We start from the raw sequence: 21,795 nt of genomic DNA, 5'->3' as shown, positions 1-21,795 counted from the left end.
ATGTCACAGATGATAGGTGTCCCTGCTGAAGCCAGTAGATGGGGGCTGCATTTCCTCCAGGAGTCTCAAATGGGTGACCCGGAGGTCAAGGACAGAGTGACCGTCCCTGGTGCCCCAGGTCTGGCTCAGCTGGATAATGACAGCTGAAGTGGCACATGAACATTGGGCTTACATCACCATCCAGATCCCATCACTGTACAGCCTCGAAGGGAGAACTTGGACAAAAGGGTTCCCAAAAGGACTCTGGCCTGGGCCCTTGGGGGCCTGGGTTCTGGTTCTGATTCCGCCACTGCCCCAATGTGGGGCACAGGGCCTCACCTCGGGGATACTCTCCATATCTGCACACTCACAGCCCTGGGGAACCTGTGATCTCTGAGCCCCACATTTCCCTCTGTGGAGTCCCACACTCTCCAGGGCCCCTGATTCCTACTGTCAGTGATAACAAGCAATCAAGGACACTCTGCGAGCACCCTACTAGACCCCTTACACATCTCCTCAATCCTCACAACAGTCATTGAGGATTATGATTATTTAGCCAATGAGGAACCTGAGATTCAGAGAGGGAAAGACACTTACCCAAGGACACACAGCTAGAGAATCATAGAACAGAATTTTTAGGCCCAGATATTCACAAAGGCTGGGTGGTTATCCTATGACAGAGCACAGTGAAGAAAACATTGTTAAGTTGCTTGAAAGTAAATTAAAATCAAGTAGGAAGTGGCTGTACTTCCCAGTGTCTCTGAGTTCATTTACTTCGGCTAAAGAGGAACTTGTAGTTCACTTGGTCTCTTTTGCTGCCTGCTCCAGTGTCCTGCCCCAAGATGCATTCCCAAGGTGAAGATTTGGGACCCCATCCCCTGGTCCTGCCTGACCATGGGAGTGCAGCTGGGCTGTCACAAGGCCCCTTAGGTGCAGAGCTGGGAAGAGATGTGAAAACTCACTAGACCAGCAACCACTGAGACCTGCCTCATCTAAAGCCAGAGAGACAGCTCCACATGTAGAACTCAGTGACATGCTGATGCTGCAGCACATTTAAAGGCAGACTTCTCTCTACAGAGGGTTCTAACCTAGGATCTGGGAATCTAGGGGTACATGGGCCAAGGTTCTCTGTGCCCCCCCGTAAGGGCGTGCCAACCACCTGCAGGTGTGTGCATGTGTGCCTGTGTATTTTTCTGGGGAGAGGATCGTCAGCTCTCAAGAGATGCTAAAGGGCTCCATGACCCAAAGGATTCTGAGTTCACCATGGCTCAGCTGTCGCAGGAACCACTCCCAGCAGCTGCCCGAGGCCCCTGGCACAGGTGGGCAGCAACTGCGGAGGTGCCAGGCGGACTGACCCCTTTGCCTGCTCTGGGGCCCAGACAGTTGAGTATCAGCCTGTGGTCACTCTGAGCACCTGCTCGGCCCCACAAGCGTGGCCATGGGGCCCCTTTGTCCCTAGACCTCCCTTTCCACAGACAAGAATGTGAACCTGAGGTCGCCGTGCTGTGAGCCCAAGAGCAGAAATCAGAAATGTGCCCCAAGGAGCGTGTTGGAAACTATGATAGAGGCCAGCCGGCATGGGTGCTGAGGGCTCCTCAGAGGAGAGAGAGCGGGCAAGGGGTGGCTTGTGGCGGGGAGGACAGAAAGGAGGACTAGTGGTAAGGGCAGCTGGGAGCAGAGGTCAGTCCCAGGGGCAGGTGAGGGGTACCCACTCCTTCTGCCGTTCTCACCTCCCTTCTGGTCTGGGCTCTGGAGTGTGCTGTCCCACCAGGCTCCCTAGCCAGACTGTCCTGGGGCTGGGAAGGTGAGGGATATGGCCAAACCAGAGGGCAGGTGATGCAAGTTGGAAGGGGAGGGCTGCAGACAGGCGGTGTGGAAGGGGATGAGAGCAGCAGCTGCTAAATTGCTCCCCACCCTCTGTATGGGAACAGCTGCTTGCTTGGCAAAAGTATGGAGCCAAGGGCTGCCGTGCCCAGCTAGATCCCTGCTCCACTGCAGCTGGGGCCCTGCAGCCCTGCTGCTGCGTCCCTGACAGCCATGGCAGGCACAGGCTGACAGGTGCCCACTGGACCCTTGGAAAGGCTCACTGCCCTCGGCGTCTTCCTGCTGCCTCCAGCTGGCATCTGAGAGCTGTGGCTGTGGGTCATAGAGCAGGGGACCAAGGCTGCCAGGGACCCTCGCCCTGTCGTCAGCCCTTGCCTCCTCCCTCAGTGCCTCCTTCCAGCTGTCCTCACAGCTCTTGCTCCGCATGTGACTTTGTTACCTGCTCGATTTAAACCATGCCTAGAGAAAAAGAAATAAGGTTCATGATTTCACGAAATGTTAAAACAGAGCTTCCCAAGCTCTGAGATTTCACAGAGATGTTTAAAGCAATTAAATGTGGATACCGGTATAGCTTCCATTATGCCAAGTAAGGACCATCTAGTGTCTCCATTATTTTATGAATGACGGGACATTATAAGACTAAAAAGTCAAAAGGACATGGTCTCAATGGTCTCAAAAGGCTTTATGACATACTCCTTTTAACTATCCTCCTTTTTGTTACTTTGCCAAGACCCACAGCACGGGACCTGAGGCCTGGAGTCCCAGGGCTGCCTCCTCTGTGATCACCACCCCAAGATCAGGCCCGGCCCTTGCAATGGCCTCAGCATCCTTTGTCTCAGCTCCGAGGCAGGGACAATAGCGAGGACAGGCTGTGACGGGTGGCGCCGGCTGCCCCGTCAGTCCCTGCTCACGCATGGCAGAGCAGCCTGCAAAGTGGAAAAAGAAAACAACTCTCTGCCTGTTCACTGGGGACTGGTAACCTGGTGCTGGCACAGGGCCACCCCCGCGGGTCCCCCGGGAGCCTCCTTTCTGAAGGAAAATGGAGCAGAGCCGCCTCTAGCCCAGGGAGCTTGGAGGCCTGAGCCCTGTGCCCTGGGGACTGTGGGAGAGGGGCAGTGGGACAAAGATTCCTGGGCTCCCCGGTGGCCGGGCCGGTGCAGGGTGGGGGAGGTGTGTCACTGGCCGACCTGGCCAGCCTGGCGGCTCCAGTCCCTGTGTGGCTCAGACCGTCTGGAGAGGCCGGCCGGCCCTCACCCCAACCCAGGCCTCTCTGAGGCAGGCTCGCTTGTACCAGTTTGCATATTGGGCTTCCACCCAGGATTTTATTTAAAGATAAGATTACGCCACTTACAAAAGTATGGAAGACACTTCATTAGAGATTCTTGAAGGCTCACCTATCACACCATTCAGAGGTTCAAATGTTCAAGAGGCAGTTTCAGGAAAATGCTCCAAATGGAGAAGTCTCACTTTGCTTTCTTCTTGGGGTGGTGATACTTCTCTCTCTCCTTCTCCTCCTCCCTCTCTCCCTTTCTCCCTTTCTCTGTCTCTGACTCCCCACCCTACCCCCATCCTTCCACAGTTATTTCTAAGATTCCCCTGAAATACTATGTCCCATTTGCTCTACAGCTCAACAAGACACTGGAATACCCAAATGAATGACCCTTCTTAGCCTTCAGCCTGGTAAAAGAGATAAGTCACCCATGCTAGCCTCACTTAGCTTTGTGAGTTTCTCCAGAGCTCCCTCCGGAGCTCACAGGAGGTGGAGGTTTTGCCTCGTTGGAATGGAGGGATGGGGCATCTGAGAACCAGGCAGACCTAACGGCTTGCCTGGGGCCACTCAGGCTGATGAAAATCAGAGAACACAGAAAAATGTGCTTTTCACAGAGGAGAAACTGTTTCCTCCAGGGCAGAGGTTACCACACCCTTTAGGCCAGGGACCCAGCCCAGCAAGTCGGAAGCGTCCTGCTTTGCTGAGGGTATCCTCCTTTGCCTCCCACCCTGCCCTCACCTGATATTTCCTTTACTGATCCCCTGTCCTTGCCAAGCTGAGCTGTCTACCCGAGCCCTCCCAGCCCATTCCCCCTCCACTCTGCAATCTATCACCCTCCTTGATTTCTTCCTCCAAGCAGCTTCCCCAGCTGCTCCCCTCTGATGCCAGCTGGTGACACTCAGCATGTTAGCCGCATCCTTTAGGGAATAGGCGTCCCCCAAGGCCAGAGCAGAAGGGATTCTTATGCTCTTCAACACAATAGTCCTCAGATAGTATTACCCAGAGGTGAGGCCGAGATGGGGCTGCCAGCCGCCCACCCCACTGCCAACAGGGCAGCCCCCAATTATCTGACTTGCATAAATGTGCCATTTGAACAAAGAATTCCAGCTTGAAAAAGTGTCAGGCCCACTGAGGGCCAATATTCTTATTGCACAGATGGGAAAATGAAGTTTCAGAGAGGAAGAGGCATGCTACCAGAGCCCCACAGCCCTTCAGCAGCTCCAGGCCCAACCTCTTTTGAAAGAACCTTCTATCGCTAAGCCTATACTGCTTGACCAAGAGGGAATTCCACGTGTAGGTGTTCCTCTTACATGGGGTGAAATGGACATATTCCCCAAACACTGTGGGAGAATGAAAGATTTTAAACTGAACCAAGTCACAAACTGGAGCTCCACAAAGTACCTCCATCTTGCAAGTGTTTTGCCTGTCTGCATTTATATATACACAATATATTATAGATATTTATATAATATTATATAATAGACATTTTATTTATATTTAATTGGGTTATTTACTGCATTAGTCAGGATAGTCTAAGTTATACTGCAGTAACAAATCCCTGAAATGCCAATGGCTTTTCCCAAAAAAGGTTTATTTCTCTTTCCTGGTGCATATCCAGGTGGATTGGCCAAGGCTGCTGGTCCACAGAGCCCCTCAGGCACCCAGGCTGACCAATGGGAACCTGTGACATTCCGGGTCCTGGATAAGAAAGCTGGAATGTTGCACGCTGGCTCTTCAGTGTGCTGGCATTGCTTCACAGCTCATTCATCAGAATTACCTTTTGGCCCCTCCCAACTGCAGGGGGTTGGGGAATGAGAGAGACTGCATGGGGATTCCTTGAGCGGTACATGCCCCGGCCACAGCCACCCAACCTTAAGCAGTGGAACATATCCCATAAAAATCCAGATGTCTGTGGAAACCCAGAGGGGCTGCCCTTTTGCAGGAGGAACATATTCCCCAGCTCCCTGTGGACACTGCTGAGCTGTGGCCCCAGGCTGAGTTGGCTCCCTGGCTCCCGGAGACGTTTGCATTTATGTGTTCCTGCTGCAAACGCACAACTCTGGGAAAGTTGATGTTCCTGTCTCCCACCCCAGTGAGAATTGTTGTATTCATTTGATGGTTTAACAAATATTTCTGAACCTCCTGCAGTGGGCCTGGCTTGTATGTTAGGTGCTGGGAACAAGTGGTGACCAGAAAACCAGTATCCCTGCCTCCTGCTCTTGTGGAGCTTGGAGATGGACTCACGTTCAAATCTGAATCCATGTGCCTGTGCTGTGAACCCTTTGCAGAGGCTGTTATTAGTTAAGGTGTGGACTCATGTTTGAATAGGACCTTCAAAGACTGTATTGCAATGAGGTCAATTGAATCAGGATGGGCCTTTGTCCGTGTGACTGGAGGCCTTCTAAAGAGAGGAAATTCAGATGCAGTCGGTAGAAGTCTGTGGTAGTTAGATTCAGTTGTCAACTTGGCCAGGTGAAGGTGACTAGTTGTATTGCTGTGGACCGTGAGCCAATGGTACGTGAAACTCCTCTGTTGCTCATTACATCTGCAGTCGGCTAGGAGGCATGCCTGCTGTAATAAATGATGTTTGATTTAATTGGCTGGTTCTTAAATGAGAGAGCGCAATGTAGCACAGCCCAAGCAGCTCAGCATACCTTATCTCAGCACTCGCAGCTCAGCCCAGGCCTTTGGAGATGCAGAAAGGAATCACCTGGGGAAAGTTGTTGGCACCCAGAGGCCTGGAGAGAAGGCCAGCAGAGATCACCCTGTGCTTTCCCACATAAGAAAAAAAGCTCAGTTGAAAGTTAGCTGCCTTTCCTCTGAAAAACTAATGAAATAAATCCCCTTTTATTAAAAGCCAATCCATCTCTGGTGTGTTGCATTCCGGCAGCTAGCAAACTAGAACAAAGTCCAAGAATGGTAGAAGCCAAAAGCCAGCGGAAGCCTCAGGAGGAGACCAAGGACATTGACACATAACAGGAGGCAGAGAGGCCAGTCAAGGAATGCCAAGGATTATGGTGAGCCAGCAGCAGAATGCTTTAAATCCTGGGAGAAAATGAGTCCTGTCAAGATATCGGTTTTGGACTTCTGGCCTCTGTAACCGTGAGACAATACATTCTTGCTGGAAAGCCAACCAGCGTGCGGTATTTGCCCTAGCAGCTGTGGCTAAACTAAAACAGTGCTCCAGAGGGATGAGGCCCTGTAATGCCAAGTGTGTGTGTGGCGGGGGCGGGGGCACAGCAGGTGTGGGGCAGCAGGAGGGCCTGCTCAGGCCAGTTTCCGGGTGATCTTCTGAGTAGACAGCAGCACCTCCAAAGTCTACAGGGGCAGAGTAGAGAGCCCGTGGGGGGAACTGGGGACAGCTCAAACAGGCTGGGCTCAAAGTTGGAAGTGGGGAGGGGTGGAAGAGAATCTGCTACAGAGGAAGAACTCAATCTCCTGTTGAGTTCTGCATAAGTCCGGCTCTTCCTATAAAAAGCCTCCTATTATGGCTACATGTGTGCTGTGGGCTCAGAAACAGGGTGCTGACCAACCCAGTCACTGCAGCCTCAGCCTAGGCTGAAGTAAGCTTCTGCTTCGGAAATGTTTTAGAAACTGCCCAGAGAGGGCTGGGACATCACTTTTTCCACAGGAGTCGAAGTGCTGAGGAACTGAAACCCTATTTTGAAATCCCAGTTGCCTGGCAGAGAAGAATGCAGCCAGAGGCCCCCAGCTTGACGCTCCCATGGAGCCACTCCCTTTCCCCCTCCAGGGTCTGGCTGGGCCTCCAGCTGGGGGCTGCCCTGCAAGGGCCCTGACTTCCTCCAGGGTGTGACCTGCCTCACTCTGGAGCAAAGCAGGGGAAACATCAGAGGATGATTCCAAGGGTGTGGTCGATTGAATCATGCACCCCAGAAAAGACTCCTTCAAGTCTTCACCCACATTCCTGGGGGTGGGAACCCATTTGCAAACAGGACCCTTTGAAGATGTATGATCAGTTAGGTGGGGACCCATTTGTGCATAGGATCGTGAAAGTCCCCTCCAGGTGTGGCCAAGGAATCAGGGTTGGTCTCAACCTGTATTGCTGGAGGCCTTACAGAGAGAAGCCAGGAGTCAGGGGACACTGGAAGAGCAGACAGAAAGAGAGAGAGACCACTATGTGATGAGGTAGATGCGAGTCAGTGAGCCCCAAGAATTACAGCAGGCCAGCACCAAGGCACCATAGTTTTGGGGAGAAAGCATGGCCTATTGAGTCCTTGATGTTGGGACTTCTGGCCTCCAAAACTGTTGTTTTAGTCAACCAGTATGTGGTATTTGTCATAGCAGCCTGACACACAAAGACAGAGGGTGCTGAGAAACTCACCTGCCTCAAAGTATTCCCCTTCTCCATGCTAACCATAAAATCCCCACTTCTGAAATCAAGTGCTTGTCTGGAGCTGACGCCAACAGAGAAGAAACTTTGTGTTTGCAGATGGCTTTGTCCAATTGGCTGAGTGATGGTGTCCAGTTTGGTCAAGCAAGCACTAGGCTCATGTTCCTGTGAGGGTATTTCATGAATTTCAACCATTAGTCAATTGATGGCATCTATGGCTGATGACATCTACAATCAACAAAGAAGAACTGCCTTCAGCAAGGAGCAATGCCTCATCTGATCAGCTGGAGGCGTTGAAGGGGGGAACTGAGGATATCAGCAGTCAGAAAGAAAACTTTCTATCTCTACTTCAGGCATCCATCTTCTCCTAGGCAATTCATCGAAACCTTCGTCATAATTCCCAACTCGTGGGTTCTGCCGGAGAATTCACCATCACCCTCATCGAGTTTCCACCTTACAACCTGCCCTACAGAATTTGGACTGGCCAGTTCCCATGGCCTCATGATCTAATTCCTGTAATAGATCTCTTAATATTTACATTGATGGATTGACGGATAGATGGACAGATTGATGGAGGATAGATGGATGGATAGATGATAAATAGATTAGACAGATAGATAGATAGATAATCCTCCCAATTCTGTTTCTCTGGAGAATCCTTGTAATTATGGAACTTAATCCCGTGGACCTTGCACCTGGGAGAATGAGAATTCCAGGTGGCTCAGGACTGGAGTGTGTGCTGCTTTTAGCTCCCTGCCCAGCACATAGGAGGCCTTGATGGGAGAGTCCTTGCCAGAATGATGAAAGAAAAAGAGAGAGAGAGAGAGAAGCAGGGACCTGTACAGAAGATGCCAGTGGGATGGAGAAACCAAGGGTGGATTAACCCTCCTTGAAAGGAATCTGGGGAAGGCTTGAGAAGTTCCTCAAACTTTTCAAGGGTGTGAAATGGGAAGAGCTCGACTATGTCATGTGTGAATGCACTAATGGTCCTGAAGGGGAGAGATTACTTCATTGCACAGTTGAGGAGAGCAAGGCTCTGGGAGTTTAAGTCACTTGTCCACAATCAACATGGGGAAGGGGCTGAGAGATCAGAATCTGGGGCCGGACCGACCAGTGGCTTAGTCACACACTAGCTGTGTAATCTGGAGAAAGAATTTACCCTCTGTCCCTGTTTCCTCATCCACAGTGTGTGGCAATTGTGATGCATGCCTCATAATGTTGTAAGGACTAAACAAGGTAATTCATAGAAAGTGTCCCACGGCCTTTGGCATGTACTGAAGACTCGGGACAGATGAGCCCATCACTAGGAAGTGGCCCAGGTGTTCCGACTCCAACACGCTGCTCGTACCGCTCTGTGGGAAAGCAGAAGCAGAGAGAGGCTAAGGTGGCTTTGGAGGGTTGGCAGAGCACTAGGGAGACAGAAACCATTTCTCAGGTCGTCCCCACAGTAGGGAAGAGAGCCCGGGGGTCTGAACTGCTTAGAAGGTAGTCCAGGACCGTCCAGATTGTCCTCCTGGGGTTATGGAGGGTCATTTCACTGGGTAGGGACCATCCCCCTCACAGCACTGACCTGGCCTCAGGGAGGGGAGCTTGGTGGCTGCGTGGCGGTCACGTGACCCCCACTGGGCCATCCAGGCTGCCCTGTGCCCAGGCGGGCGTGAGCCTGAGGCTACCTCGTCAGGGTGCCATGCACAGGGCCGGCCCTGCCTCCAGCCTACCTAATTGTCCCCTCGCCTTCTTCCCAGCAGGTAACTTCCAGGGTGCAGACCAGAGGAAAAGATGAAGGAAGATTTCCCTCCCAGCTCGCACGTGCCCATCAGCGATACCAAGTCCATCTTAAAGTGAGCCTTGTGTGCAGGGGGTGAGGCTTCGCATCTGGCTTCTCCGGTCCCAGCCCCCCACGGTGGGCAGCCGCTGGGGGAAGGGTTCCCGCACCCTCTCAGAGGTGCAGTGGTGTGCCCGGGCCTCATCGAGGGGGCTTATTGTCAGCCTATCTTTTAGGAAATCAAAATGCTTTTAGGGGTGAGTGTTTGTCCCCCAGCTCCTTGGCCACTCCCAGCTCTGCTGGGAGCCTGGCCTGGGCCTTTCAGCTCCGAATTAAGCCTCCTAAAAATGCAGAAATGTCAGCAGGGACTCCACTGAGACAGAGTTTAATTTTTAAAAAAACCTAGAACAGTACCAACGCTTTTGTTGTGTGAAACAGTACAGAGAAAAGTAGTTCAAAATTGTTTTTGAGGTTTTAGTTGAAAAAAAAAGTATATTTTATTGACTTAATTGTTTTTTTTTTTTTTTGTTTTTTTTTTTTTTTTAAAGAGAGAGGGAGGAAGGGAAGGAAAGACAGAGAGAAGGAAGGAAGGATGGAAGGAAGGAAGGGAGGAAGAAAGGGAGACATCTTTAAACATTTTCTTGTTTTATTATATTTTGTTTGTTTGTTTGTTTCTTACATGGGCTGGGGCCGGGAATCGAACCGGGGTCCTCCGGCACGGCAGGCAAGCACTCCTGCCCGCTGAGCCACCGCGGCCCGCCCATATTTTATTGACTTAATTGTTTTAACGTCGCTTATGTTTGTTTGTTTATGCTCTGCCTCATAACGTATATTTGGAATATTCTTTGTTTTTGAGCTAAAGAAGTATCTTTTCCATTTTACTTGCCTTTTTGAGTACTGAGTCAAAATAGGTTCTAGACTTGGGCAGCTCCTATCTGCCAACCTGAGGATAAATCGGCGTCCTTGGAAAGAACTGGTTTTTGCTGGTGACCTGCAGGCTAGGCTCCCTGCTACCAAGGACATCGAGGAAGCAGACGTCGTTTCATTCCATTGTACTGTTTCACATGCAGCCCCTAGAATCACTGTCCTTATTTAGATTTTCATATAAAACAATGTAGCAATATTAACGATTTTTTACGAAGTCAAAATTGTCATCATAACGTGATTCATTTTATATTAAATGTTTCCTAGTAATTGTACGTGCCACGTTTACATATTTAGTAGCATAGTGAACATACAATTTGGAACCCTGCCTTTTTAATACCATTAAATCATAAGTCATGTCCCCTCCTGGCTATTATTATCCCCACAGTGCACTGTGTCCAGCCATCATGTGCCAGAGCACTAGGATGGGTTGGGCTCACCAGATGCTTTCAGGTTTGCCCCATGTGTGGTTCAGGCACTACTGGAGAAGGTTCTAGAGCAGTACTGTCCGACAGGGGAGCCCTGAGGCACGTGTGGCTACCGAGCACTTGACATGTGGCCATGATGTGAGGACAGCATAACAGACACACCGATTGTGAACCCTTAGAGTGGGTTCACAGATAAAAGAATGCACAATATCTCACTAATAATCTTTTATATTGCTTATTATTTTGGCTATATTGAGTTGAAGGAAATGCATTATTAAAATCAATTTCACCCGTTTCTTTTTCCTTTCTAAATGTGGTTACTTGAAAATTTTAAATTGCCTCTGTGACCCATGTTACATTTCTGTGGGACTGCTCTGCTGTACAGGCTCCAGCCTGCCTGCAGAAATGTCCTGGGCTCTCTCCTGCAAACCGTGGTGTAAGCTATGGCTTCCCCTCTTATCCTGGGAGCTCTCGTTTGGGTGATGGGTTTACCTAGGGCCATCCAGATTTTACTCTCACCGCATCATTGGATCCGCTGACAGAACCCTCTGGAAGGTCAGGAGGGGGAAGAGGTGGTGGACACCCCCAGGGCGCCTCACAGCAGCCACACAGGGCCTTTGTAGAAAGTAATATGAGAATGAAAGCAAAAGTCTCTACAGCATTTTCACCCTTTGACCCAACAATCCAAACCCAGGAGACTGATTCTGAGGGAGTGACTCAGATAAAGTACAAGGAGAATGGCACTGGACTGTGGCCTGCAATAGGGAATGTGTGGGAAACCCCCAGCCACACGATAATGTGGTCCACCCTGTGCGTTTCAGTTCCTCCTCAGCCCCATGAAACCCTCTCTTACAACTGAAGGGCAGGCATTCTGCTGGCATAGTCTGACGAGTGGGAAACTGAAGCCAATGGTGCAAAACGGGTGTCTGAGACCCCGGCCACACCCCAAGAGTATCTGTCTTTACCTTTTTAGGTCAGAGCTCTTAAGCCTGCTAAAAACCTACAACTGCTACCATGAGGGGAAAAGCTTCCAGCTGAGACACAGAGAGGTAAGGTGTCTTTCTGTTCCTTAATTTTAGGGTCGTCATTTAGCCTGGTTTGTTGTTTCCAGGTAATTATTAATACTATCCCCTTTGCTCTCAGGTGTTCTGGTTTGGATAATGACGTATATGGTCATCTTAGTCATTCTGAGCCAGGAGCTGGGATACTGGCTGCCAGTATATCCCCCCTTTGAAGTCCTGGTAAGCAGTTCTAAGGTCAGAGCATCTAGAGGGAGTTTCGAACAGTTTGACAGTACCTCATGGATCTTCTCCCCCCATCCCAAGAGTTTGTCTAGGTGGACTGCCAGGAGGTCAGAATTTGAAGAAATCCTGGGGACTGTAGCTCAGTCCTTCCTCCACCCGCTCCGTAGCACAGGGAAGGAACTCTGCAAAGGGCTGGACCTGCCCCAGGCAGCAGCAGGACTGAGCAGTGAAAGAAGGGTCTGTGCTTACAAATGAGAAGGGATAACAGGAAAGCCCTGAAATGGCAAGGGGTTCCCAAAGAAATTTCATGGTGTGTCCGTGAGGATGGTGAGTCTGTAAAGGGTTAAACGTCCTCCACAGTTGCTGCCACATAATCTGTCATGACCCTTTGACCACCTGGCGTCACAGTGACCACAGTTCCCTTGCTTTCACTGCCTACCATCCTGAGCCACGTACTTCTTTCATGAGGATCTAGCCCAGGGTGGACTTCACTCCATAGGCCGCCCCTGGAGGTAGACCAGATGACCCAGCACAGCAAACTGGGATCCCCAGGCACATGCCTAATGCTGCATTTGACACTTTCTTCACCTCCTTCGTGCACCTATTTCTCTGCGTTTCTCCTGCAAAAGCCAGGAGGGATTTGGTTTCTTGCTGTAGCAGACAACTCACATGCTCAAAACAGCAGTTTATTTCTCGCTCATGCTGCACATCTGGTGTCAGCCGGCAGAGGGGGCCAAACCAGCTCATCCTCCTGATTGAGGGCCTAGCCTGAGAAGGGAACGTGGCTAGCAGCTCTTCATGCAGATGTGGCACATTCTGGACGTGCAAGCATTTGTCCATGCCCAGCTTCACTGAGGGTGGGAAGTTCATTGCCCTGACTACCTGGAAGGAGAGTGGAATTGGAGAGAATTGGTTGACAGCCCCAGTGGCTTCCACAAACACCGACGACTTCTTGTAGGGGAGCTCCAAGAAGTTAGATGCCTTTCCCCAGGCCGAACACGAAGAAGTGGCAGAGCTAGTATGCAAAGACCTCTCTCTCTGGAAGTCTAGAGTCTTTCAACTTATTGTGGTGTCCCATCATCTCTTAAAACCCCATGTGTGGGAAGGGATTTTGCTCAAGGCCCTTCTAGGCTAGTGTCCCTCTAACAATGCTCCATGTCCACTGTGGAGTTCCAAGAAGGCTTTGGGGGCTGGCTTAGGAGCAGGCAAGACAGCGAAGGCCAGCAGGCGTCTCTCTATCCCCACCTTAACCAGAGTGGAATGACAGTGGGGGGGGGGGGGGCAATGTTTTGATATAAAAAATTAACTCACTGCTTAAAAAGGAAAAGTTTGACCATCCCTGATGGAAGCTTCTCATCCAACCTAAGAATCCCTCCAAAGCAGTTGGAGAGTCCTACAGTCTCTCCATGATGTCTCCTTGCTGGGCACCCCATGCTTTCAGGCTACCCCCCTCTGCTGTAGAAGCCGTCAGTTCTGACAGTTGGACCCTCTTTCCCAGGCCAATCCCTTACCTCCTACAGACAGGTCCCAGCCTTGGGAAGAGTCCTCTCTCCAGGGGTGGAATGAAGTTCACATCGATTCTTCCATTACCTGCCAACTGACGTCCCAGGACAGTTTTCACCTACTTCTTCCATCCTCAGTGTCCTCACTGTAAAATGAGGATACTGGACCCCCCTGGGGTTTAGAGGTTTAGGTGATGGCAGGGGCCAGGAAGGTGGGTCAGTGAGAGAGGCAGTGGGCATAGGGGCTTCATAGCAGAGAGTGGTGGAGACGGCAGAGTGATGGGACCCACCAAAGGGGGCAGCTGCCTGTCGGACCGAACCCCTCACTGCCATGCATGACTGTGGGCTCAGGAAGGCCAGATCCTTACTGATTTTCCTGTGAAAGTCCCAATTCCTAGAACATCTTGTGGGCTGCAGAAGACATGTCCGCAGCCCACGCAGAGCCCACCAGCATCCAAGAAGATGCTAAGGGAAGGTCTGGCAGTGCCCAGACTCTGGAGCTTCTTGCCGTACAGGTGAAACTGAGCCACGATCTTGCTGTTACCCAGAACCTCTGGGCAACATGAGCAGGAACCTTCATCAGGGTGCTTTGCCCCTCTTAGGCTAACTCAGTTGATTTTTGAAACCTGATGGCAAGTTTTTTTATCTTGGAAAAGGTTTTATGTTGGTGATTTCAGCCCATTGCCATTGGGTGGCCTCCTGGCCTGGCGTCCAGTCTGCCTGTGTGTGATGAGGGTCGGTGGCCTCCCAGGCCTTCCTCCTGTTTCCAGGTACAGGAGTGAACAGTGCAGGGCCCCAGACACACCCCCAAAGTTGGGTCAGTCTCATTATCTCCCCCTTGTTCAGTTATTTTGACAGCCACAGATCCTGCCTCCTCAGGATGGCTGACCCCAATGTCTGGGGCAGCTGGGATGGCTGTCCTTCCATGGCAGGATGGAGGGTGGGCTGGAACCCGTCCACTGGATGGCCTCGGCCCGGCCAGTGGTCACCGTGGGCCCAGACAGGAGGGGGCGTTTCTGGTCCCTGGCCCAGGCAGTGTAGGGCCGACCCCAACTTGTCACCAGCCTTGAGGGGGATGAACCTCTGCTCCTCCTTCCCCTGTCTCTACCCCACACAGGCTCTGGCTCCAGCCAGCATGGATCCCCACCTGCTCCTTGCTGTCTGGCAGCCTCGTTCTTCCTCTGCATGCCACTCCCTCACCAGCATGGGCCTTCCCTGATACCTGTCTTACCCTGGGCTGGGCTAAGGCCCACTGCGCCCTGCCCAGCCACCTCCAGCCATGCTGTCTTGGGTTTTGCAGTCTCTTTTCTGAATTGCACAGTAAGAACCCCACCCCCATCCCCTAGCAGGGTCCTTGTGCCCTACTGATCCTGTGTCGCCGCTGTGCCAGACTCAGCACCACTGAATGACTAAGCAGCAGGGAGGGGGGGCGGGGGGGGGGCCTTGGGATGACTGCTGAGCTCCAGGCTGCTGGGCAGAGTGGGCCGGGGGAGGGTGCAGGGCCAGAGGGGTTTCGATCTGTGCCGCAGAGTGATTTTATCTCAAGTTGGTGCCCACTTCAGGTCTTGGGGATGCAGGCGTGGGGTGGGGTCTCTGGGCTGTTGGTCGGGGATCCATGTAAGACAGCAGTGGTTCTCAGTGGGGGGGTGCCCACATGTTGGTGAAGCAGTGGCAACTTCACCGGGGAGCTTGTTGGAAAAGCACATCCTCAGGCCCTCATGGCAGACCCTAACGAAATCCAAAACTCTGTCACCACCTTTCAGGGGAACCTGACGGATAGTTACGTTTGAGAAGAGCTGGTCACTGAGCTTGGAAGTCCCCACAGTAATTGCCTCTGCAGAAACAGCTGTGCAGGGGGTAGGGCTGGGAGGCCCTGAGCTACGCCCTGTGCAGTCTGGGACAGGACAGTCCCCGGGGAGGAGTGGGGGAGATTCCACAGTGGGGAGGAAACATCCCTGACTGCCCCTGTGTAGGAACTCAGCACCTCACACACTGGGGATTTTCATGACTCTAAACCTAAACAGGATGTGAGGGCCTCACTCCATCTCTCTGGGGCCAGAAGGAAGCTCTCGGGGCCTTCTGTAGCTGTAGGAGGGGATGCCAGCCTTGTGGGGGGACAGCTCCATGACGATGAGGCTGCCAGGTGTCCAGGCTAGGGCTTCTGACCACGGCGGGCAAGATCCTCCTGGGGGCTCCGCCTCAGCTCTCAGGAAACCACGGAGGCCCCTGGCCCCCCTCCCCCCATGCCCGCACCTCCGCAGGGCTTCGGATGCAGACCCAGCTTCTCCTGGGTCCCCGGGAACTCGGCAGCCTCAGGCCGGGCAGGGGGAGCAGCATCTAAGCGCCCACAACGCAACCGGCACTTCTGCCTCTAGTTTATTCCCCTGATGTCTCTTGAGATCTTTGCGACGTTAGGGACAACTCTGGCCACCTTCCAGAGAGACGGTCTCAGAGTTTCAGCAGCTTGCTGAGCCCCCCGCGGCAGAGGTCTTCCGCAGTCTCCGTGGGGCGGGATCTCCAGCAGTTCCCCGGGACTTAGGCAGCCACTGGTCACCCACCGTCCCCAGGCGGAGGGGCGTGCCGTGCCCTCCCAGATCCCAGCCAGCGCAACTTCTCTCCTTGCTTCCTCGCTGGGCCTGCCGGGCACAGCTGCAGTGCGGGGACCTTCTCCTCTGTCCTATCTGGGCCACTAGACCCCACAGAGACTGGGTCCGCGGGCAGTGTTTCCCTGCAAACCCTCTCCCAGCCTCCCAAGGGTTAGGGCGGGAAGGGGGCCGCGGATTCCACCCTCGGGCAGGCTGGGCCACTAGCCGCCTGCATTACCAACCTCGCCTTTGGGATACTTCTGCTTGCATTCATATGAAATGTGCAGACACCTGGGAGCAGTTTCTGCCGTTTGAAAGGAGCAGGCTGGGTACTGCGCAGAAGGGAAATACCGACCCGTGGGGCCGCGCTCGGCTTGGCCCTCGGTGTGCTCAGGCGCTCCCCCTGGCGGCCGTGGCCGTGGATGCATCCGCAGCCTCTGGCTCTCAGGTCCCCCCACCCTCACCCCCACCCCCCCGGCCGGGTTGGCCCACCCCTCTTGGAAGGTCTGAAGGCAGCGGATGAGGACAGAGCTCTGGTCTCCTGTACTCTGAGAGCCCAAGGATGCTGCCCCACCTGCTCCCCCAGTTCCTGTTCTGTCCTCCTGCCATCCTCAAGTGGTGAGTGGAGCAGGCTGACCAGTGGATGGGTCTTCCTTTGGGGAACCTAGAATGAAAGGAAGGGAGGTCTGTGGGGCTGTTCTGTCCTGCTGGAACTGGGATGTTGCCAAAACCCCTTTCCCCAGCCCTGTGTGTGTGTGTGTGTGTGTGTGTGTGTGTGATCTTCCAAACGTGCCACTAATATTTTTCATATCAGAGGAGGTATTAGCTAAGGTGCCCAGAGTCCAGGGGTCCCCTCAGTCCTCTCTGACCTCCCCAGTTATGGTGGGAGTGGCTCCTGAGCCTGGGGGGATCAGCTACCATCATCCTGGTTGCCAGACCGCCTGCCTCTGACGCCCAGCTTTCATGCTGCTTCAGGTCCAGTGTGATCAAGCCCAGTCTGTCCAGCAATGTCTGGTCACCAGGCAGGCACCCACGCAGCAGGTCAGGATGCCCTGGTTACAGGCTCCCTGTGCATTTGCCGTAGAAGGTCGGGGACCGGCAGGCCTGAGCTGGCCAACGAGACCAGCAGGCTGTGACAGACTCCATGCATTTGTGTATAGTGCTTAGAATTACATCTCGGAGTTTAGCTGACCCCTTTCCACAATCCCTGCAAAGTGTAAAGGCTAAGTGTTAGTGTGCCCATTTTACAGATAAGAGAACTGAGTCCATTACTTGTTGGGCACTTTTTCTTAATATGTGATTTCCACTCTGCCTCCCTGCAAAACACACATGAAAGAGGACAGGCCGAAATTTTAAAAATCCGAAACAATTAAAAATAGCTAAAAAAGTAGGAGAGACTGATAGTTCACAGAGCAAGGGAGTAGAGGAAACACACAGACTGCATGAGTGTGGCACCGAAGCCCCCTCCCCGTCCTCCCCTTTCCGCTCTGCTCCCTCCCTCTCTCCTGACCCCTGACCTGCAGCAACCTGCTCCAGCTGGCCCAGCCCTAGGGGACAGGGTGGGGATTCTCAGGCCTGCCGCCTGTGTGTTCTCTGGGGGAGGGGAGGCCCCTCACCCCATTCGCAGCCTCACTCCCGCACTTGCCTGATTCTTCCTGGGCCTTAGGACAATGTGGCATGAGCCCAGGTTCCTGGCAGGACACTGCCCTGAGCTGACTGTGCCCCACTTTTCCCCCACAGCCAAGACCCTGGCCTGGAGGTGGGGAGAGGGGGTGGGGAAGGGCCCCCAGATCCAGGCCTTGGCACCTTGCAGGCTCAGCTGGTGCAGATTCTGCCTTGACTCTGTACTGAAACACCCAATGCCTTCCGCCAGGCCCATCCCCAGCTCACTGGGACAGCAGACCTTGTGAACTGGAGGCTCCGGGGTGGCCAGGCGGTAGGTCACCCCAGAACCCCACAGATAAGCGCAGACCCATCCTTCCCCACGGGCCTCAGCGACCTCTGGCTCCAGGCTGGAGCCCAGGGACTAACGGGGGTCAGGGTCCCACTCTGAAACCACCTTCACTCCCACCTCGTTTCCTGCCCATGAAGTGACAATGGCTGCTGTCACGTGCAGGCTGTTGATATGTGTCCCATGTTCTGTCTGTGCCCGTGTCCTGCATGTGTCCCATGTCCTGTAAGTGTTCCTGTATATTATATGTGTTCTGTTGCATTTCTTTGTAGAGCAGCCTAGGAGGTAGGCACTGCTAATTGTCCCAGTTCACCCATAAGGAAACAGAGGAACCGAGCAACTGCACAGGGTCCCCAGCGGCAGTAAGTGGCAATGCAGGTGGCTCCAAAGTGTCACATCCCATGAGCAAGCCAACCTGATGATTCATTTGCAGCAAAAGAGCTTGCCCCACCCCGAGACCTGCCAGGGGTAGTGCCCACCACTGGGAAGGAGGGCAGGCAAGACAATGGAACCCAGGCGAGCTCATCATGGAGGTCTTTACTGGGGGGCCGTCAGAGCTCCTGGATAGCCGGGAGGTGTGGGTTCAGAGTCCTAAGGAGGCTGTGGGTGCGCGTTCTGTGGGGGAAGGCTGAGAACCGCACAGAGTTTGGGGACCCGCCCTGCAGCGGTCTTGCCAGAGTGTGTCCAGGTGCCTTGGCCTCCCAGAGCCTCACCCTGGGGCCCCCCCTGGCCTTGCCAGTGTCCATCTGTCTGTGCAGACCCTGGGAGTCAGCACAGGGGCCAGTTCTCCACAGTGGGCCCTTTGTACTGGGCTGCTTTTCCTGGGACTCCCCAAAAAGCCAGTCCAGGGGATCCGCAGAGCCAGGCCCAGGCAGTGGGGGCTGCTGGCCACTGAAGCAGGCAGTGATATCCTGCAGGGACACAGACAGGCGGCTCTTCCCGGAGGCCCGGGCTGGTCGGCGAGGTCTGCCTGGGCAGACACCACCCTGGGCCGTGTCCAGCGCCAAGGTGGGCTGTGCCAGCTGACAAATGGACCTCACGTAGTCATCCAAGCTGGGGGAGGACGGGGGCTCCGGCATGGGGCCCCCAGGCAGCCTCTCCTCTGAAATCTCTCGAATCGTGGGCAGGTGAGCCATGGAGATTAGGAGGCGGGACCTCATCCCAGCTTGCGACGGGAAACAGCAACCTGTTGGTCCAAAGAAGTTGGGTGGTGAGGGGCTGTGCGGCCCCTGGTGCCCCATCCCCAGGCCATGTCAGGCCCCTCCTCTGAGGCCACCTGTACAATCCCTGAACCCATGTCCACTGCGATGGGTCAGGAGGACACACAGGGCTGGGGGGGCCCTTTGACGTTCACAGACTGGTGCCCAGAGTCCAAGCCCCCAGACCAGAGCTGAACTCCAGGGTCCACTCTTCCTGCCAACACTAGGAGCTCACGTGCTTGAGACATTATTATCACCATTGCTTAAGAGTTTGTTCAAATAAGAGACCCTAAAGGACGTAGAGGCAGAGGAAGCCTGGGTTTAAAACCAGGGTCTCCCACTCACTGACCTGTGACCTTTGGCAGGACGCTCAGTTCTAAGCCTCATCCACAAAACACGGTTAGAATTCCCTGCCTCTTGGGGCTGTTGTCAATAACAATGAAAGGACACCCCCGGGATACCCCTTTGTAAACTGTAAAGCTCTGTTGTCGTTGCCGCTGAGGACCCCCCACTGGCCTCGGCTCTGCAGTGCAGCTGCTCAAGTCTGGGCTGAGAATCCCCCTCTAAGATAAAGCAAAGCCTTTTGGTTTACTCTCAAACCAGAGGTCCCTTGCAATCTCTTACCTAAAGCTGAGAGGTCCGGGGGCAGCAGGGGTGCTGGGCTTGTGTAGTGGGCCAGCAGGAGAGTTCCAGAAGGCTCTGGGGGTGTTGAGGGAAGGGCAGAGGGGTCGAAGTCTGCGTCCAGTGTTGGAGCCTCTCCCGGCCTGCTGGAGGCTTTTATGGTTTTCCACCGGCCCTCAATGACTGTCACATGGGCCAAAAATAGCGGCGCTCAGGAAGGCCGTCCAAGGAAAACAGTCTGGCGGGCGGGGCCTGGCCCAGCTGCCACCTGGGAGCGGGTGTTTGTGCCTGAGCTGCCGGGGATTGTTCACGCTGCAGATGGGGCTGGGAAGAGGTGGGCATTACCCCCCTGCCCCGGGCCTCCTCGGGCCACAGGCAGAGGCAGGGGTCTCTCGTAGGTGCCCCAAGCCCCAGGGCTCTGCCACCCCCATCTAGAAGTGTTTCCCATTCTATAGTTACTCCATGACCCCCAAAACTCTGGCTTCGGGGTCCACCTAGGCTGTGCCTGGGAGGTGTGGGCAGACTCTTGGCGACCCTGAGGGGTTCGTCCGTATGATGCCGGCCCCCAGACATGGTGGCTGGGATTCCCCAGGCCTGCCTTGGCCTCAGGACTCAGACCAAGGGTTCTCGTCCTGGTCTTGCTACTTACCGGATATGATGCTTAAAGTGAGCGTGTATTTCTTTGGCTGTTCAACAGGCATCTAATTAGTGCCGCCCTATGCCCGTGAGTATCTAGTTAGAGGACTGCAGCTGTAGACAGACAACGTCAGTGCCCCCTGGAGTTAACTTTCTAGCAAGGGAGACAATCAAAGAGCCAAAGGGGTTTGTGTCGTGATTGCAGGTACCAGGACAGCTGCACAGAAAAGCAAGGCACAGTGATGGGGCCAAGGGTGCCAGAGCTGCCACTGGAGGTGTAGCGTCAGAAGTGCCTTCCCTAAGGGGGAGCACTCCGGCAGAGACCCAAATGAAAGGGCGCAGTAATTTAAATGAAAATGGAGGGGTGGTGCGCATTCCAGGAGGGGAGCCTTGCCCCTGGGTCAGGAGTGTCCCTGGGTCAGGAGTGTTGGGGACATGCTGGAGAGGCAGCAGGGGGCCCTGGGGGGGTGGGGGAAATGGGGGTGTCCTAAGGAACAATCACAGACTCCAGGTTCCCCCCACCACCCCCCAGCCCCCCGAAAGGTGGAGGCTGTTGAAGGATTTGAAGTGGGGGATACCGGCTGGCTTCTGTTTCCAAGGGTTGCCTGGCTGCTGTGCCTGTGGGTTAGGGGTGGGCATCAGGAAAGCGTCAGGAGTGGCCGTCCCAGAGCAGGGGGCAGCAGAGGACAGATGGGCAGCACTGGGGAAAGTTCTTTGTCAAGAGGGACTCCGGGTGCTTCTCAGACACCCCAATCCTTCACCCAGTGTGGGCCCCCCAGAAGACTTGTGTCCACAAACAAGGGAAAGGTGAAGCCGCTCAGGTGGCAGCTGGCTTGACCAGACAGACCCCAGGGCTCCCACGCCAAGCAGGAGGGCCAGCCTGGTCCCAAGCTCTTGAATTTGGGGTGGGGTGTTCCAGCTGGGGCGAGGTAACAGCCCAGGAGGGACATGTGGGGTGACAGTTCGGACGTCAGCGAGATGTAGCAATCCCGACCTCAGAGGCTCTTTATAGGCAAATGCCTTTGTACAGCCTGGTCTGTTTACTGTTCTTCCTTTGAATTTATTTTATTTCTGCCCACACCCCCACCTCCCCATAACCTGTGTTCTAGATTCTGACTCCATGAGTTTGCTTATTAGATTTTTTTATATCCGTGAGACCATACAATATATAATAATAATGAATGTGTTAACCATGAACAAGCTACTAACAGGCTGAACTGAGGATGGGAGGTGGTGATTTGGGCAGAGAATTGAGAATTCCTGGAATTAATATAATCTGGAGGTCCCTTGTGGAGTTGAGCAGACTGCTGGAGTCCAGGAGCCTGAGTTGTCCACCTGCCCTACCCCAGGAGAGTTGCTGCCTCCGCTGAGCTCAGTCCCGTGTGTAGGGGAGGGGCTGCACAGGGCTTGAGAGGCCATCGGCCCTTTCAGCCTAAGCGCCCCCCTTTAGAGAGGGCAGGCTGGGGAGGGGGAGAGCCCCTTGTGACCCACCTCCTGCCTGTGCAGGGACGTCAGG

General features: G+C 53.9%; 2 protein-coding genes across 2 annotated transcripts in view; one reads left to right on the top strand and one right to left on the bottom strand.

The window, feature by feature from the left end:
* Positions 1-21,795, top strand: part of RASSF4 (Ras association domain family member 4) — a 37,235-nt gene that overhangs the window by 1,575 nt on the left and 13,865 nt on the right. Inside the window, exons 2-3 of the mRNA XM_077124554.1 lie at positions 9,173-9,265; positions 11,515-11,590. Coding sequence (XP_076980669.1) covers positions 9,204-9,265; positions 11,515-11,590 — 138 coding nt within the window. The 5' untranslated portion in view covers positions 9,173-9,203. The remainder of the gene's footprint in view (positions 1-9,172; positions 9,266-11,514; positions 11,591-21,795) is intronic.
* DEPP1 (DEPP autophagy regulator 1) lies at positions 16,373-19,813 on the bottom strand. Its single transcript, XM_077124555.1, has 2 exons — positions 19,647-19,813; positions 16,373-19,009 (listed from the first exon to the last, which is right to left on the bottom strand). The coding sequence occupies exon 2, from the start codon at positions 18,981-18,983 to the stop codon at positions 18,375-18,377; it is 609 nt and encodes a 202-aa protein (XP_076980670.1). The 5' UTR covers positions 18,984-19,009; positions 19,647-19,813; the 3' UTR covers positions 16,373-18,374.

Source organism: Tamandua tetradactyla, chromosome 13 (genome assembly GCF_023851605.1).
Source record: "Tamandua tetradactyla isolate mTamTet1 chromosome 13, mTamTet1.pri, whole genome shotgun sequence".
NCBI classification, from domain to species: domain Eukaryota; kingdom Metazoa; phylum Chordata; class Mammalia; order Pilosa; family Myrmecophagidae; genus Tamandua; species Tamandua tetradactyla.
This window is presented reverse-complemented; position numbering and strand designations above follow the sequence as displayed.

Bases quoted from the DNA above. Each gene is read 5' to 3' on its own strand.
- DEPP1 (XM_077124555.1), bottom strand. From the start codon at position 18,983: ATGAGGTCCCGCCTCCTAATCTCCATGGCTCACCTGCCCACGATTCGA.